Raw genomic sequence first — 19,120 nt, 5'->3', positions numbered from 1 at the left:
TGTGTGTGGGGGGGGGGGATTGGGGGAGAGGTTGGAGAGGGGGCTTAACATAACACAATTCTGTTCAAACATGTTATACAAATCTCACAGGTAAAACAAAACTGTGACTTATTACTATGTCATGACTGTACTTATGTTCAGGACCATCGTGTCTCACGTGGACTGACATGACTGTATATTTGTCGGTTTTAACACCTCAGTGAGCAGAATTCTTTTCATGTCACTACTGCCGTTCGCCTCATTGTAAGCGTCACAGAGCCCTAGGGAAGCAGTAAGTGTAGGTTTTTTAATCTTAAATGATTGCATCCTGACTACTCCCCACCACGACTCCCCACACTATATTTTCCATGTGCACAACATCTTTATTACACTGAAGGCATGGAGGGAATGAGCTTGCTGTGTAGACTTGAGCTGATTAAATGAGCACAACTTGCTGATGTTTACAAAGTTAAACTAACAAGTTGGACAGCTCTAATACGCCTGCTGCCTCCTGAAAGGTCCCGCTGGGAGAGCTGCCTGCAGACACAGAGCCGGCCTTATTGACGGGAGCCAAAGCCTCCGCACAAGACGGACGGAGATTCAATTAGTGTTTGGGGCGTGATTTGGAAAATGTGCGATGAGCAGGTGAATTCGAGAGGTGGGAAGAGTAGAGAGGTGGAGAAGTGGAGAGGTAGAAAGGTAGAGAAGTGGAGAGGTGGATAGGTAGAGAGGTGAAGAGGTATAGAGAGGTAGAGAGATGGAGAAGTAGAGAGGTGGAGAAGTGGAGAGGTGGAGAGGTGGAAAAGTGGAGAGTTAGAGAGATGGAGTAGTAGAGAGGTTGAGAGGTGGAGAGGTAGAGATGTAGAGAGATGGAGAGATGGAATGTAGAGAGGTTGAGAGGTGTATAGGTAGAGAGGTGAAGAGGTAGAGAGGTGGAGAGATGGAGAAGTAGAGAGGTGGAGAACTGGAGAGGTAGAGAGGTAGAAAGGTGGAGAAGTAGTGAACTAGAGGTGGAGAAGAGGAGAATTGGAGAGGTGGAGAGGTTTTGAAGTAGAGAATTAGAGAGGTAAAGAGGTGGAGAATTAGAGAGGTAAAGAGGTGGAGAAGTAGAGAGTTAAAGAGGTGGAGATGTAGAGAACTAGAGTGGTGGAGAGGTGGTCAACACCCAGGCCCACGTCCTCCCCGTCCAGCCGTTTCGCTCGTCTTCCTCCATTTCCTCCCTTATCGTCTGCGGTAGCGCGATGCGACACAAAACGGCAGAATGTGGCGTCCGTCTCCCTCTCGCACCGTCATCTTATCTACAGGTCGGTGCTGCTCACGGGGTGATAACGCTACTTTGCTCACTGGTGTGAGACAATTTCACAGCTGTCGAGACCTGCTCGAATGTGTCTGCACACACCGGCAGCTGGAGAGGACAGAGCGGGGGTTTGTCCAAAGCCAGGGAGACATTATGAAATGTCACCGCCAGCAACTCTGGACAACAGCTCACCGAACTCCTGCATTTGTTGCATAACCAAACCAGTATAATCTGCCAGCATAATCCAGATATCGATTTAATCTGTTGCTACATGGAGTTGAGAACAGGAGGGGGAGAGGGCAGAGGGTGGAAAAAGCAGGAAGAGGTACGAAGTTGCTACTGTGTGTTATTGAAACATAAGCAGTTGAGATTTTTCTACATTTGATTTGAATGATCAAATGATTTAGTTTTGTCATAATGCCAAATGATTGTCTCAATTGCTAATATGTATAAGCTATGTATATCTGAATACAAAGTTGGATTAGTGTTTCAACATATTGTTTCTGCTTTCTCAGTGTAGTTTTTATGCAGCAATTCCAACCGTGTCTAAATATACTTCTACATTTTTAGTAATGATATGCAGTGTTAGCGTATAATAGTAATGGAATTCTGCAGACTGATATAGCACACTGCTCACCCTTTGAGAGATACCACAGTGGATTATGGGAAAGCACGCAGAGGTGTTTGTTTGCCCCTGCCTTACCAAGATATAAGCTGGGGCTCTACAGCACGTTGTGAACAGGAACAGCCAACCACACCTCATCCTCCTAACTCCTCTCACCTGGCTTCAGCTCCACAGACCCGGTCTCACTTTGCATCCAGAATGAAAGTTTATCTATTTATCTGCTGCCTCCACCCCATTTTCATTCCCGCCATCATAAAACGCAAGTCGAGGCTCCACCATCAACATCACCTCGTCACATGATCTCGTTTATCAGTTTACTCTCTTTAGTAGTAAAGCTGGTGTCGTTTTTTTTTATGAATTACTCTCAGGCGGTCACTGGTGCCAGGCAGAACTCCCTTGTATTTCAGTAGCTGTGAAGTCAATGCCCGGGGAGTGGCGTCTGATCTGTGTTCTTGTTTGGGTTCCTCAGAATTGGTCTTCTCAGAAGGCAGTGCTCACAGATGTAGGTTTGTAGACACTCCCATGGTTATTATTGATTGGCTGACTACTTTGAAGGTGCGGTGAACTCTGCCTCAGGTGGAACTCGAGACCCTGCATTGTCTTTGAAGTGAAGCTCTGCTAACTTTAGCGTGGTCTTTATTTTGATTGGCCAGCTTCATCATCACGGTGATTGTGAAGATTTTGTGTGATGATTTAGCTGCTTAAAACACACAGCTTTTGATCTTCCCCTTTCAAGGTAGAGTCTGTCAGCAAGCTCACCTGATTCACTTAGGACGCAGCCTGAATTCCCTTCTTAAAGTCCATAAATGCAGTCAGTGAGTGCTGACAAAAGACTTAACGTTTAGCCCAGCACTTAAGATGACATGTTGGAGATCCTCCAGTTCAACAGTTTACCGCTCTGCAGTTCTATAGTTTCGTCACTCAGTTGCTCATTAAATGTGCTGTGGGTTTTACAAGAAACACTTTTTCTATTTAGCCATGTCAAAAACAGTCTAATGAGAGTTTGACGTTTTCCTTTTAAGAAGATATCTTCCTTTGTGTAATCTAACACTTAGGATATTGTCTTGAGCTGTTAATTGTTAATTCAGAAGGTCTTGATTTTTCATAATCACCCATTTGAAATAATCCGCTGAGCTAGTTACAGAAAACAGGCGAACCAAAAAGAAACGACATTCATTTCCACGACAGTCAAAGTCAATTTCTGTGCACCAAGTGTAAAGCACTAACGTGAAAATCAAATCTAACTCAAACAAAAATAGAACGGGGGGGGTCCTTTAATAAATCTAATTATATCACTTTGTTTGCTGCATAGACGACAAGCTGTCAGGATGGGGAAATAGCTCCTATTTGAAGAACAGTCAGTGGTTCGTTCTCTCATTAGTTCTCTCTCATGGAGCAAAGCTATCAGCTGTTTAACATGAGCAGGCCAAGAACAAGTTGTTCATTTAGTAGCTTGGTGGTAACCCTGTCTGAAGTGAAGCTCGTTTGTCTGTTGCACCTGTGCCACAGTGTGAGACAAACTGCGGCGTTCCAAAGTCACAATCAAGCTCACAGCGTGATGTCTGAGGTGTACAAATGTTCATCCGGTGTAGCTTGAGGAGGACAGCAGAAAATTGTCAGCTGTGGTTGCATCTCATCAGTTTGTTTTGCCAAGTCTCCGTGTTACTAGAACACACTTGTAAGCGAGTTCCCCAATTATAAAATACAAAGTTCTGTTTGTCTGTACTGCATATTGTGAACTGTGTACTATGAGCTACTGTGAGACTGAAGACAAATTCCTCGTATGTGCATGCATGCTTGGCCAGTAAAGCCTGATTCTGATTCTGACACAGAGATTAAATGTGCAAACGCGGCTGCCCAGATTCTGAGAGGAAGTGGTACTGCAGTGGGGTGAAGGGAAGATGGTGGTTGCTGAAAGAGAGAGAGAGAGAGAGAGAGAGAGAGAGAGAGAGAGAGAGAGAGAGAGAGAGAACCTTCACATACTTCACAGGCCTGCCTTGCTGTGATCACTATAATCTGTATAATATGGCCAGATTATGTGGTTTCAAACATGCTTCTGCCCATCCCTCTTCCTGCTGAAAGACCTAGAAGTGCAGTTCGCTCTCAATTAAAGAGCAAAGCCATATGAAGAACAGGTTGAAGTGAAAGGGCTGATTTGAAAAGGAACATTCACCATAGCTGGAACAGAGCAGCTCAGACCACCTGCTGCTCTTAAGGACAAAGCTTTCGGCCTGGAGTCTCACCAGCACAATGGAGAGTGTTTTTCAGAGAATCCAGAACTGCTGAGCTAAATCCCCAGACTGATAGACCAGGAGTACATAGAGTTTCCATGACTACTGCAAAACGAGTATGACATACAAGACACCGGTACAACTTTGTTACCTAACCTAGACATATAGAAGACCAGGCAAACCGTGAGGTTATTTTAGGCTTGAGATAAGTTGAGTTCTTTTGCATGGCAGCACTTATTTATAGGGTTACATTTGTGTAACTGAAGTGTGTAATGCACGTGTGTCCTGTAGGTTTGACTGTTCTGCAAAAGATTCTTGACACCGCTGCAGAGAAGACCTGGCAGGTGACGTCCATCAACTTTGACACTCTCACGGAGGCAGCCTTCCTGAAGGCCATCCAGGACCTGGACAATAAGAAGGAGTACAAGATCATCTTGGACTGTGAGCTGGACAGGCTGAACTCCATCATTAACCTGGTGAATGTCTCATCACTGACCAGTATCCACAAGAATCACATACATAAATGAAACGTCGTAAAATGTCAACAACACTCACATTTACTAAAATGTCATAATATATATATAATATATATTAGCTTTTGGATGCTATGCTATGTTAGACATCATGGGGACACCCTATCTGCTGGATTTAAAGTTTTAAAGTGGTGGTTTGGAGGATTCTTTAGTTTCGTGGTTAGGTGCAGTAGACCTGAGCTGTTGTGCTGTTGCTGCTGGAAATTAAGCTTTTCTAAAACATTTTGAAGACTTGTTTTTATCAGAGAGTTATTCTTAATCTCAATTTATTTAATCATTGTATGATATAACGGCTGCTGAAGGCTGACACCAATTTATGTAGCTTTGTCAAAGTTTTACTTTTACTGTGTGTTCTTTGACATGTTGGCCTCTCTAGAACTCAAAAAATCATGTGTCAGTTTTAAGAAGAGCTTTATAAATGACAGCACGGCTGCACTGTTTGTGGGCACAAATTGGGCACGGCAACATACAAACCATCCAGGTCTGTTGATATTTTGCTGAACAACTCAAAACTTGGTGGTGTTATGGATGATATTGCTCCAGTTAAAGTTAAAACGTCTCAGAAGAGATGCTTCTGCAATTCAAAGTCAAAAGAGAGAATGCAGGAAAGCTGAATGTAGATAGCATAAAACAAAACTTCAGATTCACAAAGAAAACTGCAAAGATATGCTGTGTATTTACAATATGATCATATGCGAAGCATGACTAACCTCTTTCTCCAGCATTATCAATAATTACATTAATATTAGCAAGTTACTCTTCCCAGTGGTTGACAAATTAACAGATTTGTAAGCACATATGGCCACTGAATTAATATCAATTGAGCAATTTAATGTTTTATCCACCCACTGGTGGGCCTGTGACGTGGCCATCACCACACAGTATTATCATGAAAATGGCCCAGTTTAGTGCTGTTACCAATGACATACAAATCAGTGTATTAAATGTACATTGGGTATTATACATGTGCATTATTATAATTATTAATAATTGCTGTACCTTCAGGAACATTCAGAAAATGGTTCGGTTCATGCCTGCAAGGCAGGAATTATTTTGTTGAAATAGGAAATAAGGTGGCTGCAAGAGAGTCAGTGGTTCGCAATGTCCCTTAACATTTAATGCTTGAGTTGCTCCTACTCAACTCAATACATGTTTCACTTGGCCAAACCATCCATCGTACCACAGGTGTACATACGATACTCGGGTAATAGCAGTTTTTGGTAATAGCAGTGATAGGCACAAACTAGCTGCCTACTTGTACTCGAAAAACTCAAAAAGATCTAGTTCATAACCTAGATGCACTAATAGACTCTGATGTCAGTTTTAGCAGTTGTATACAATCAGTAACTAAGTCAGCATTGTATCATCTTAAGAACATCAACAAGAGATTTCTTGACTAAACCAAATCTAGAATTCACTATGAACAAAAAAAAAGAGAAAACATATCACCTCCATTCAAACAGCCTTATGCTTGCTACCAGTGCACTACAGAGTTGACTTTACAACATTATTACTGGTCTATAAATTGCTTAATGGCGTAGGACCAGCATATCTATCTGATATGCTGTAGAGTTATGAGCCAGGCAGAACTCTTAGGTCATTAGGAAGTAATTGGTTAGTTCTGCCTAAGGTAAAAACTAAGCTTGGAGAGGCAACATTTAGCTACGCTGTTTCTAAATGAGAGCAGCTGTCGGAGGATATTAGAAGAGCTCTATCACTGGATGTTTTTAACTCGAGACTAAAAACATTATTATTTGGCCAGGCTTTTAGCTCAGATTAGATGTGGTAGATGTAGATCTCAGTTCTTGTGGCACCGCACCTTTAACCTTAAAGCCACAATTTTTCTTTTATTTTTTTTTTCTTTTCTTTAATTCTAATTCATTAATTTGAAACGTAGTTTAATTCATCTTAATCTTTAATTTTATTTTATTCGCATAAACTCCTCTTCCTCTTGGTAACTACGAAGCACTTTGAATTGCTGTTGTGTATGTAAAGCACTGTAGAAATAAACCCGCCTTGCCTTTTAACTACACACTCATGGCTCTGGTTGCTCTTCCCCTTAGACAGACAGGAAGGCCTATAGGATTTTACAAGAGCAGAGTAACAGATGTTACCACGAAAGCGATCACCCTAGTATCCTATCACTCAGTTATAGCTGGATGACATTAGAGTAATACTCAAAGATTGTTACATTATACAGTGCAGTATTATAATTGCAAGAGATTTAAAGTCTGGCAAAGAATGCTGGGATACATGCAAATGACACAAAGAAATTCTGGCACTTGTGATCTGCTCTCTGCTGTGTGATGCTTGCACAGAAGAACTGTGTAAATGTGACAGTTTAGCAGGAGTTTGGATTTGAAATAAATGAATAAAGACAGTTTGTTGAGGAATTGATATTATTGCATAAAAGAAAAATTAAATACCCGTACTCTACCCATTACCCACTAAAAATAAATTGTAGAGACAATAACCATTTATCTAAACATCTAAAGTTACATTATCACCCAGGCCTGATAATGCATAATGTTATTTATCTCTTAACAAATGGAGATTTTGACACATATGAAAACCAAAAAAAAATGATGTGGTGACATCCATGCACAGATGTGTAGAGATGTGTAGAGATGTGTAGACGTCTGAATTTCAGAAGCTTATATCAGGCACAGATAACCTTTATCACAAGTGCATAGTGTTCTCAGAACTGACCAAATGCAGTGATAAGCATGTATTCTGACCATGGGGCCATGACTACATGAATCATTAGCATCTAATTCATATGGTCCTTGGTAACAGTTGATAGATGAGACACATTCGATTCGCAAGTTTTACATCAACTCCTGTAGAGGTCATTTGGATCTAATTTGCATAGAGTGAACTCTGTAGGAGTTCATTTACAACCTGTGGTTTGGCAATGGCCAAAGTAGTTAGGTAAGGGCGGTGTGCAATTGGTCATGCTCAGAAGTAAGTTAGTTACTTCTAATACCTCATAAACACACTGAGCACTCTAGGGGAGCCCATGAGAGGTTTGAGCATGACCTGCACAGCCTTAATCGACGCATAGAGACCAGAACCGGGTTTATTTGGTTTGGGCTCCCGGTCTAAGGAATTGCAGAGGCTTGCTACTGCTCACAGTTGTGTATGTGTGTGAGAGTGTGTGAGTGTGTGTGTGTGTGTGTGTGTGTGTGCGCGTGTACAGTCATGGTGCACATTTAGTCATTAAGGCCTATTACTAAGCTTCCCATGGTGAGAGATGCCAAATCCCTGGACCACCCTGTGCAACTCCAGATGCCCTTGTGTTCTGCCAAGCACAGATACTCCACATGCGTGGGTGGGGGGTGGTGGGGGGGTCCAGAGGTGCACAGAGAACTCCTACAGGACCAATTCATCTCCTGCTGGGATGCCATGCTGAAAGTGGCACAATTACCAACCGAACGCAGGTCTCTGCAGAGGAGGAACCCAGAATGTCTTGTTTCTTAGGTTGTTATTCTTGTGTTAAAACGTGTTCAAATGTCTTGTGTTATTTCTCGATTTCCAGATTGCAGCACAAAGAAAGAATTTGAAGAATTACCACTTTATAATGGCAAATCTGGTAAGTGCTCCTACGGCCACAGACACTGAATTCTTCCACACTCTTTAGGGTGCAGCTGGTCAGGTTGTCTCGGGTACATTAGCCACGGAGTGTGCTGTGTGGCAGATGGGTAGTGGTGGGCCGGTACTTTGCTGTACACGCTCTCCTTCAGCGCGGCTTGACCGGAGCACCTGCACTTTTTAAATGCAGAACACAATGCAGACAGATTGCTCAGTACCCGCTGGGCCTGGGAATGATCGTCCTCGCCTCTTCTGGAAGGATCGGCATCAGACGTCTTTTCTTCTGCAGCTGTGGGGGTGCTTGTGTGTGGGTGTGTGTGTGCATGTAAGTATGTGTTTTTGCATGTGAATATGCATGTTAGTGTGTGTGTGTGTGTGTGTGTGTGTGTGTGTGTGTGTGTGTGTGTGTGTGTGTGTGTGTGTGTGTGTGTGTGTGTGTGTGCGTGTGTGTGCATGTGCGCGTGTGTGTGTGTGTGTGTGTGCATGTGCGCGCGTGTGTGTGTGTGTGTGTGTGTGTGTGTGTGTGTGCGTGTGTGTGTGTGCATGTGCGCGCGCGCGTGTGTGTGTGTGTGTGTGTGTGTGTGTGTTCAGAGGAGTGGTGGATTAGGAAGGCTGATGATTTCTTCTTTTATGCTTCCAGCACCTGGTTTGTTTCTTTGTTTCTTTCTTTTCAAAACCCAGAAGAAATCAGTCACTGTAATTGACACTGTCCACATATCAGTATGTGGTATATAATTTTACTCACGTAAAATTGAAACTGAGCCATGTTGGCTTTTTGTTAAGAAAGCTAATTCCCACCCAAAACAAGAGTCTCTTGACTTCAATCACATCTTTCTGGAAGGTTTGGAATAAACACTGTAAGTTTGAATGTTGCTGCTTAAGGACACTACGTCTGACATTATCCCTATTGTCAGTGTTTATTTGAGCATTTATTGACTGCTCTTTTTTTTATTGCGTCAGTACAGTATTTTTGACACAGTCATCTATGAATATATAATTATAATGTATTCAGAACCATTGTAAAAAGTCATAACATAAAAATTGGATTTATTGTGCTGCAGACTAATTGCTTACGTTGTCTTGCCTTCTTGATAAATTCCACAGATCAAAGGTTGGACTGTTTGTAAGATAAAGTTCAGCTCTCACTGGGTGTTAGAAGTGTTATAAAAATCAGTCCTACAGCTTTCAGTCTTAGGAGGTTGAGGTACAAAGATCATACATTACAGGCCAGAGAAATTGCAACAATTCGTTCTTTAGGCAATACTGTGTAGAAATAATACTGCATAGAAATACTTAAAATACATAGAAATACTCACCCAAAAGATGCAGCCCAATCAAAGACATAGATCATGAGCTGGATTGTTTTAAGAGGAGAATTCTGTGTTTGAATTCCCTCCCTCCCTCTCTCTCTCTCTATCTCTCTTACACACACACACACACACACACACACACACACGGATGTTGAAAAATCCTGTCTAGGTAAATGGGCACATTGTGGTCCAGATTCAGTTCAGTTCTGTGAAATGCATAACTGTGATTAGTGAAGGTGACAAAGATTTCCCCAAAATGCTTTCTAGTCTGCTGCAAAATTAGATTCAGCAATAATGAAAAAAGATGTCAGTCCATAAATAATGACGATAATAAAGGCTGTGAGGATGCAACACTTTCTGTGTGAGAAAAACCCATGGGTTCGCCTGAGGAATCCCCCCCCCCACACACACACACACACACACACAAAATGTGTTGTTATCACACAAAACCTGAGACGTACCCTGCATGTATATTCTCTGTGGAAATGATCGTATCATTAGTTCTAAATGTTCCAGTCTCTGGGGTGTTGAACAACACACCGGCATCAGATTATGTAATTTGGTGCAGAACACGCTCATTGATTGTCTGTTATATTTTCACATCTTCTATTGTCTCTGTGCCAGTCTACCTTCAGCCCACTCCGTTCGGTGTTGAGGAAGACGGACAAGGCGGGCTCGAGCTGAGAGAGATTGTGTGTTTGGGTTTTTCTGAGCCAGTTCAGGCATAGCGGGGTTTTTTCTCTCCGCTGCACATTCTGTAAAAGACTAGCACACGTTATAATTAACTCCTAAATGGGATTAGCCCACACCTGCTTCATTACTGGAATAGGCTGCCTTTTGAATAAACCTACACTTTTCCTTAATCACTGTTTGAAACATGTTAAGGGCACAGCTTTAAAGTTGTCATTTCTTCCGCGACCGTGATATTGCCTTGTATTTGGAATAACAGTGTAATTTCTTTAAATACAGGTTCTCGGTAGTGTCTGCGGTAGAATGTGGAGCTTCTGAACTTGTTCCTGCTGATGTTCACCCTGGTTTGTTTATTTTGTTTTTGTTTTGTTTTTTTTTTTTGCTGTCAGGGTTTTCTGGACATGAACTTCACCGAGTTCAGTAAGGGTGGTGCCAATGTGACAGGCTTCCAGCTGATGAACTACACAGAGCCCATGGTCAGCAGGACCATTCAGGAGTGGCTGGAGTTTGACAGCAAAGACCTCAAGAGTCCTAAAAGAAGGCTTAAGGTGAGATATGACGTGACTACTGTTTCATTAAGATGTCTTGCCACTGACCTCACAGATAGCAGAGAATTATGGGAACTTACAGAGCTGGATTCCCATATGTAGATTGATTGCCCTGATGTAATATGAAACGCTGACCCTAGTCCCTCAGTTTCTAAGCATTTCTATTTCTGAAAGTAATGCTTATGGGGTTGACTGCTTGTGACTAGGGCTATCGGAGTGTTGGCAGCTCTGGAACCACTATACCTAATCCTTTAATTATCAAATTGAACCGGAAGCATCAGAGCGGTGAACACAGTCAGCTATGTGGCGTGGGACTCTGTTCTGAGCTCTGCCTCGTCCTCTTTGGTCATCTGTATCTTTCTCTGCTGTCTGTGCGGACATGCACAGTACACAGGAGCGCTGACCTATGATGGCGTGAGCATCATGGCCACCGCTTTCCAAAACCTCAGGAAGCAGCGCATCGACATCTCTCGCCGTGGCAACGCAGGCGAGTGCCTGGCCAACCCGCCGGCCCCTTGGGGTCAAGGCATCGACATCCAGAGGGCCTTGCAGCAGGTAAGGTCCCCCCCTGGAGATCAAGGCCTAAAGCTGCAGGCTGCCTGTAACTAAGGGGAATTATGTTCTGTGATGCATACGGGTAGGAGCACATGAGGTTTGCCAATTGGTGGGTTTATATAAGATGCATCTCTCATGTCCCAGGTGCAGTTAGAAGGCTTAACAGGTCACGTCCAGTTCAATGAGAAAGGGCATCGGACGAACTTCACCGTCAGCGTTATGGAGCTTGGCCCAAGTGGGCCCAAAAAGGTAACAGACATTTACATCTGAGTCCCGAAACTCCCAGTGTAGAACTTTCTCCTTTTCAACAACCATGGTGTCAGTATATATTGTACATGACTCTTACAGTGACTGGATGCTAATGGTTGTGAACATTTTGGGGATTGTGCCAAATATCTCTGCATTTCCCTCGGCCACCTCAGAGTCTGTGGTTGGTTTAACCATAGGTGGACCAAGGGCTGGGATGGCCCTTCTTCTTATGAAGTTAAGTTCCTCTGCTTCTTGACGCTCCTGACGCCCCTCTACTCTGGCTGCAGGTGGGCTACTGGAACGAGAACGAGAAGTATGTGAGCACTGCGACGTCGGCCCACGTGATCAACGAGACTCTCGGCCTGCAGAACAGGACCTATATAGTCACCACCATTCTCGTAGGTGTCTCTCGCCCTGTCTCTGTTGTGTCCCAGCGAGGTGTGTCTGATTTGGTTCCCTTTGACCCTCGTCTTAGACAAGCGCTTCATCCTGGCCCCGTCTCTCTGTTTGAGCGCCACAGACCACACCTGCTCCTGCTCCCATTTTCAAGAGCACAGCTCTCTTCGGAGGGATTCATTAGTTGCCGCCGTTTGTCAGCAGCAGGGGGCATGTGCGTCTGGGTCTACCTCTGTTTCTGTTTCTGTGTATGTGTGTGAGCCAGAGAGATAGAGAAAGTGAGAGATAGATAGATAGAGAGAGAGAGAAGACAAGAAAGAGGAAGTCCTGGTAGTAGCTGTGATAACTGAATGGTATTCCACACACTGCATTCACTCTGGGTGAAAACACATGCTAGCTCTCTCTCATGTACTGGCTCTGTCTTTACAAAAACAGGTCTGATCTCACATTTTCTAACCACTCCATTGTCTGTTGACATATCAAATGAAGCTACTTCTTAATGGGGTTTAGTATGTACCAATACTGTACACAATATCACCTTTTACTGTTTTCAAAAAATGAGACTTCACACTAATTCCAGTAAGCAGCATGTTTCTGAACTGGCAGGAACGTAGAATTGGCTGGTGTGTTGTTGTTTTGTGTTTTTTGGGGGGCCTGAGGGTTTGGAGGGGTTGGGAGTGTCTCTCCTCTCTCCATTTCCCCAAAAGAGACAGCTGCATTTTTGATGACTCCTGGCCATGGGCAGCCCGGAGGTGCTTTTCATAACCCCTCACCTCTGCAGTGGTACAGCACAGGGCTATAAGCAGATATAAGCAGATGAGCACCTCAGAGGTTGACACTTCTCCACCTCCCTTGAGGAAACCTTACCACGTCAGTCTCTCCACCCCGCACACAACCCCTCAGCCCCCAACCACCACCACCCTGACCTCCACCGCCCCGACTAGCACCACCTCCATCAAGCTCTTTTAATGCACCTACTTTGCGCAGCTCTTGGGAGGTGATCTTCTGCTCCTCTGCCCATTATGAGCACACCGTGCTAGTCTCACTCACTGTTTGCAGGCATCAGATATCCCAGTTGGCAACAGATCAGTCCGCTCTATTCCTCACACTGACCTCATTTAACATAACTCTGTTTCTCCTTAAGGATATTTCACCTCACTTCAGCACTTTAAGGGTTCCATGTGACTTCCGTGATGTAGCAGTTGTATGGTCCTCTGGCCAGAAATGATAAGCCCATATCTAGAAGAGTCCCTCACTTCAGCAGAGGGCAGAGGGCAACGTCCATCTAGATGATCACATCCAGGACGGAGAACAAATGGCCCCTGACGCCCTCAGAAGGAATGTCCACCATCTTGCGTCTCCGTTGTGATCTTCCACTCTCTCTAAATGCACTCCCTCCTGACCCCCCCACCTCAGGAGTCCCCATATGTGATGTTGAAGAAGAACCATGAGCAGTTCGTTGGGAACGACAAGTACGAGGGCTACTGCGTGGAGCTCGCCGCTGAGATCGCCAAGCACGTGGGCTACCAGTACCGCCTCGAGCTCGTCACTGACGGCAAGTACGGAGCCCGCGACCCGGACACCAAAATGTGGAACGGCATGGTCGGCGAGCTGGTGTACGGGGTAGGTGGCCTTGTCCTGCTTACAGGCCCTCCATGTTAGAGCCATGCACCTCTAAGGCTGATGTTTCCATGAACATCAGATTCAGCCGTAGTTCAGTTGTATGCTACATGTTACATGCCTTGTCTAATAGTTGTCATATAAGTGCATCTTATAGGTATACCATCATAGAGCGCAGCCCATCTGTGGCTATAAAGAGTTTGTCAGCAGCCCACAGTTTCTGTCATCACTGTTAATCACGGTCAGGTTCTGACCACAGGAGCACAGGTACGAGTCTCTGAGGCAGTCTGAACCCTGCAGAGATGCTGACAGTGGCATGCTAGTTGGTTCTGAGCTGGTATGAGTGGATCAGGATCTGCAGATGTTACACATGTCCATCGTGATGCTGAGCTGGGCTGCTACCCAAATCTCTCCAGCCAGGAGCATTACTGTGGTCAGAACCAACTACTGATGAAGGGTAGGAGGATGACTACCACAAACAGGGCATGGGAATAGGGCTATAGTTTCTTAACTCTAAGAAACTTCTGTCTTCAATAAATCCACATTTCTAATAAAATGCTGCTAGAAGGTAATTTTCCAACTAACTATAATGGGATTTGTCTGTTATCTTATGTTTGAGTCCAATTTTTTGGCTGTAGGCAAACACGAGCGACTTTCTAGACTAAAGTGTTCTTACAGTAACTCTTGGCATACTGCAACCCAGTCTGTCATGACAGTTCCAGGAATCCTTTAAATGAAGGTAAATAATATCAGCTTCTTGGACTGACTCAGTGCTTTGTAAGCTCTGTGGAGTGGCAGCAGTCTCTTCTATGAATCTTTGCTAACACTTGGGGCACATAACACCCTATGTGTTTCATACCGTAACTTCACCATTTCTCACTCACCGGTGGGAGTGATTTCCACGTTCCCCACTGTCTGTTACTTTGACACAAATATCTAGTGAAGAGGATGTGTGGGGTGCTGGTGCCCCAGCGAGGCCAGAAGGAGACTACACTTTGTCCAGCTAAGAGCAACAAGTCTGCGATGCTTTTTGCCTGCGGTGTTATATATCCAAGAGCTTTGTCCTGTCCTGAACCCTGTCCTGAACCCTGTCCTGAACCCTGTCACAGCCTGTCCTGTCACAGCCCGCCTTCTGCAGTTTGGGCAGGCCGTTGCTTTCCATGCAGACTGATTAAGGATGGACAGCTGCAGGGTTGGGAATGGCCGTTGACATGGAAAAATGGGACAGACGTCATGAATGTTCCCTTTTTCAGACTTCCAGATGCTGGTATTGTTATCCCAGGATGGAGAATGCATCCGTGCAGGCTGAGTACCAGTCAGGTCAAGCAGTGTGACTAAGTGCCTCCTTCAGAGAGTGAATAGAAAGCGTGGCATTATTACGCAGCCTGGACACCAGTGCTGTATGAAGGACTCTTCTCAGAATGCCTCTCCACTGAGAGAGCAGGCTGTGGGACTGACACCAGCATCAGTCTTAATGTGAAGTGACATTTCAGGGAAGACTATCATATTAAACAGGAGTACTGCATACCAAGGAGGACTAAGCCAGTTGGAATGCCTTTATTTTGTCATATATACATATACACATGTACAGTATAGTGAAATGCTTCTCTTCACATCTCCTAGCATTTTTGGAAGCTGGGGTCAGAACATAGGGTCAGCCATTTTGTACGTATTGTACCCCTGGTGCGGTTAAAGATCGAACAGTGGCGGTATGACAGAGCCGGGATTAAAACCCCCACCCTTCCAATTGAGAGCCTAAAGTCTTTGTTTTTGATGCATTTGATGATTTTGAGTTATGATGTACTTGTGATATACTAAAAAGAAAAGGACATTTAAATCTCCCATTGTATACTTATTATGAGTCTTACCATATTTTCTTTGCTATTTTAAACATCTACCTTGTGTTTAGAGGTGTACCAGCATGTATTATATGGGCGGGGATGGTGAAGACGTTCTACCTGCTGCTGGTTGTCGTGTGTTGTGCAGAAAGCGGACGTGGCGGTGGCACCGCTCACCATCACGCTGGTGCGGGAAGAGGTCATCGACTTCTCCAAGCCCTTCATGAGCCTGGGCATCTCCATCATGATCAAGAAGCCCACCAAGTCCAAGCCGGGCGTGTTCTCCTTCCTGGACCCGCTGGCCTACGAGATCTGGATGTGCATCGTGTTCGCCTACATCGGCGTGAGCGTGGTGCTCTTCCTGGTCAGCCGCTTCAGCCCGTACGAGTGGCACGGAGACGAGGCGGACGAGGGCGGGGAGCAGCAGGGGACCGCGGCCACGCCCTCGCCCGAGGCCGCCAGCCGCTCGCCGTCGCAGGGCCCGCGCGCCCAGAGCCCCACGCAGCAGGACAAGCAGGACAAGCCGCCCGAGCACACCAACGAGTTCGGCATCTTCAACAGTCTGTGGTTCTCCTTGGGGGCCTTCATGCAGCAAGGCTGTGACATCTCACCCAGGTGAGCACCGCCATCTTGGATTTCATCCCGCAGACAGTGGGGTGGAGGTGTGACGATTACCGCAGCCAAAAAGGGCAGCGCCGTTCAACAACGATGTCCACAAAAATAAAGAGTAGCTTTTTAAATGTGTACAGTTACATCCAATCTAAACCTATAATCATTTTAAAATTGCAAAACTCAAGCATATATTCAAAAACTATATATGCGTATATTATAATTAAAATATAATAATTATATTTAAAATGTGTATATTTAAGGAGAGTAAAGGTGTGAGACAGTATGACGGAGATGCAGCACAAGGAGCCTGAAAAAAAACGGCCATGCCATGGGAAGAGTGTCTGAGTAATGAGCAAAGATTTGTGTTGGTTTTGAAATCCTCCGGCTGCAAACAAAACCTCCTGCTCGGGATTAATAGATCGGCTCGAGACACCACGTAAACCCGAACATGTCTGAGGATCAGGGATATCCGGGCTTTGAGAATACTGCTGGGCCACGAGGGCTGCCGAGCTGCTTTGGATTCGCTAGGCCCGAAAATTAATGTTAGTTGTGAGACAGCGTTTGTTCTGTTGTGCTTACCAGACAAGCTACTGGTAGAATAAGTGAAAGATGAAGGGGGGATGATGACATTTTTAGTTTCTTTTATGCATCCACAGTTGAGGTTTTCGTAAACCAGGGATCATGTAGCAAAGAGGCCGTAACTTGCCGCAGACGAACAGAGGCACGGTAGTAATTAAAAGCCGTCATCCATCTTGCTCATGGCGCCTTTCACTCCTACCGTTCGCGTCATCATCGAGGTCTCTGGCTTCCAAAAGAGGCGTTTCCACTCCGACTGTGCTCCGATTCCCAACGACAGCACGCCCCCTCCCCCGGCTACGTGTCCTCTGACCTATCGCTTGGCACGCTCCTGACCCGCGGCACACCCGACCCTCCGGCGGTGCTGACACCCACGCCGTGATTTTCCCCTCGCTGTTAGTCATTACAGCGGGAGCACTGGCGGGTTCGTGCGGGCACCACTGCCTCTGCCGCACCTCCATCGCCTCTACTCTCTACCCTCATTATTGTCCCCGAGCCTCCGGAAGTGCTGGTTCCTCCGTCACCGTTTGACATTTAGGTAGGACATGCGTGCCATCAGGCCCGGGGAGATGGAGCCGGAGTGCTGGAATTAGACTGCGATCTCGGTGAGGCAGCCATGACAGATGTGCCTGAGTGTGTCGTGGGTATGTGTTGTCTGTTCCTCCCAGGGCTCCCCTCACCACACGGGCTGAACAGCTGCAGAAGTTTTTTTTTTTTTTCTTGATGTCCGGTTTTGATCGGCTAATTGGGGCTGAACTTGGTGTCAGCCAGAAGGCCTTAATGAAATCTTCACAGAAGCCTTTGATCTGTGCTTATTGGCCAATTACAAAGGGGTAGGGTGGGGGGAGGGGTAGTTCCTCAGGACTTGTGTGCGCTGAGGGAGACGCTCGCCTGCACTGGTGTCACCTCAGGCAAGGATGAAGGGATTGAGTGACTCTGGAGAGGGTTGATTCTGAATCATCTCCTCCCTCAGCACAGAGATGGAGGAACTCACCCGAACACTTACTGTCTCTCCTCCATGGCCTCAGAGAGGGTAATCTGCCCATCCTCCTCAGGCTGTGAAGAGCAAATGGGTGAGCTCTGTTCATCGTGGGCGTGTCGTGTTGTCGTTAGGCGGATTACGAAGGTGAATGAAGGTTATCACTGTAAGGTTTCTGTTGTACACATCATACTCATCAGCTTCACAGTCTGTGAGTATCGGTGAGTATTAGTACTCAATAATTGGTACTGCATTCCATTCCAAGTCTTGACTCCAGCACTAAAACAGAAAAGCCCACTGTGTGTAATATGCAGGGAGCACACAACAGACTGCTTATAGTATTTATCCATGACAGAAAAAGTGTTTGTCCTTGATAAATGTCAGAGCTGCCACTCAGAGCCCTGCCTGCTCGCATTGTAATTCATGTCAGCTCATGCTCACGGGGACTTTATCATCTGAAAACAACACTCCCCCCTCCTCACACTGGTCATGTTACCTCAGTTAGCCTCTCTGATTCTCTGATTAGCTTCCTAATCTGATAAGACGCGTGAATGGATTTCTTCTTGCAACACTGATAAAGGTGAAAAAACGCAGCCACTTAGTTCCCCCGCCCCCACGTTCCCCCGCCCCTCACGTTCCCCCGCCCCCACGTTCCCCCGCCCCTCACGTTCCCCCCGCCCCTCACGTTCCCCCCGCCCCCACGTTCCCCCGCCCCTCACGTTCCCCCCGCCCCCACGTTCCCCCGCCCCTCACGTTCCCCCGCCCCCACGTTCCCCCGCCCCCACATGTTCATTCATGTGTCAGGGGTTTTTGTTAGATGTTCTTTGTTGTTGCTTTTCATGTTGTTAAGTTTGTATGCGTTGGATGTTTGTGTTTGTAGTGCTGGTGTGTGGCTTGCATACCACACTTGCATACCACCCCCACTGTTTCACATGTTCCCCCACCCCCACGATCCCCTACCCAGTCAGGCCGAGCCCGTCCCTGAGCAGAAGTGAGGTACGTGAGGTTGCAAACAAGCGGTGGAGTTGATTGGGTAGGTGCTGCAAAACCCTCACAGAGATAGCGACGTCTTGTAATCTGTGGCCTCCTTATTCCTGTTCTTCTGTCGTCCATCCAAGGGCGTTTTCCTTGGCTTATCTCCTGCTTTCTGACACTGCCACATGCAATAATGCGTTTACTGTTGCTCTGCAGACACATTACTGGCCTGTAGTCCCTGCTGCAGAGTGGAATCTCTGTGCCTGGTGCCTTAGTGTGTATTTATTTCAATAGTCTCTCTAGACGACCTCATTATTATTTTACCCCTTAATGGGCTTATCCACTTGTTGAGGTTTTCACCAAGAAACAGAATGGACTCCAATGAGAATGCCATGGAGTTTTAGTTCACACCGTCACTTACGGAATAATTTCAGTGTAGACGTTAACTGTTCCTGATTTATTTCCTGTGCCATAGGAAATCGTTTGTTCTGACTAAACCGGTTTTATGGTAATGTT

At 45.5% G+C, this 19,120-nt stretch overlaps 1 protein-coding gene across 5 annotated transcripts in view; it reads left to right on the top strand.

Annotated features, from left to right (window-relative positions):
- Nucleotides 1-19,120, top strand: part of gria1b (glutamate receptor, ionotropic, AMPA 1b) — a 41,292-nt gene that overhangs the window by 11,147 nt on the left and 11,025 nt on the right. For all 5 annotated transcript variants that reach the window (XR_013122046.1, XR_013122045.1, XM_076979720.1 and 2 more), the window contains exons 4-11: nucleotides 4,424-4,608; nucleotides 8,204-8,257; nucleotides 10,646-10,804; nucleotides 11,192-11,359; nucleotides 11,504-11,608; nucleotides 11,896-12,006; nucleotides 13,421-13,627; nucleotides 15,611-16,077. Coding sequence is in view for 3 of the 5 variants with exons in the window: in XM_076979720.1 (XP_076835835.1) it covers nucleotides 4,424-4,608; nucleotides 8,204-8,257; nucleotides 10,646-10,804; nucleotides 11,192-11,359; nucleotides 11,504-11,608; nucleotides 11,896-12,006; nucleotides 13,421-13,627; nucleotides 15,611-16,077 (1,456 nt within the window). In the remaining 2 variants the exon portion in view is untranslated. The remainder of the gene's footprint in view (nucleotides 1-4,423; nucleotides 4,609-8,203; nucleotides 8,258-10,645; nucleotides 10,805-11,191; nucleotides 11,360-11,503; nucleotides 11,609-11,895; nucleotides 12,007-13,420; nucleotides 13,628-15,610; nucleotides 16,078-19,120) is intronic.

Source organism: Brachyhypopomus gauderio, chromosome 18 (assembly GCF_052324685.1).
Source record: "Brachyhypopomus gauderio isolate BG-103 chromosome 18, BGAUD_0.2, whole genome shotgun sequence".
Taxonomy (NCBI): domain Eukaryota; kingdom Metazoa; phylum Chordata; class Actinopteri; order Gymnotiformes; family Hypopomidae; genus Brachyhypopomus; species Brachyhypopomus gauderio.
Note: the sequence above shows the minus strand (reverse complement) of the source record. Positions and strands in the feature narration are given on the sequence as shown.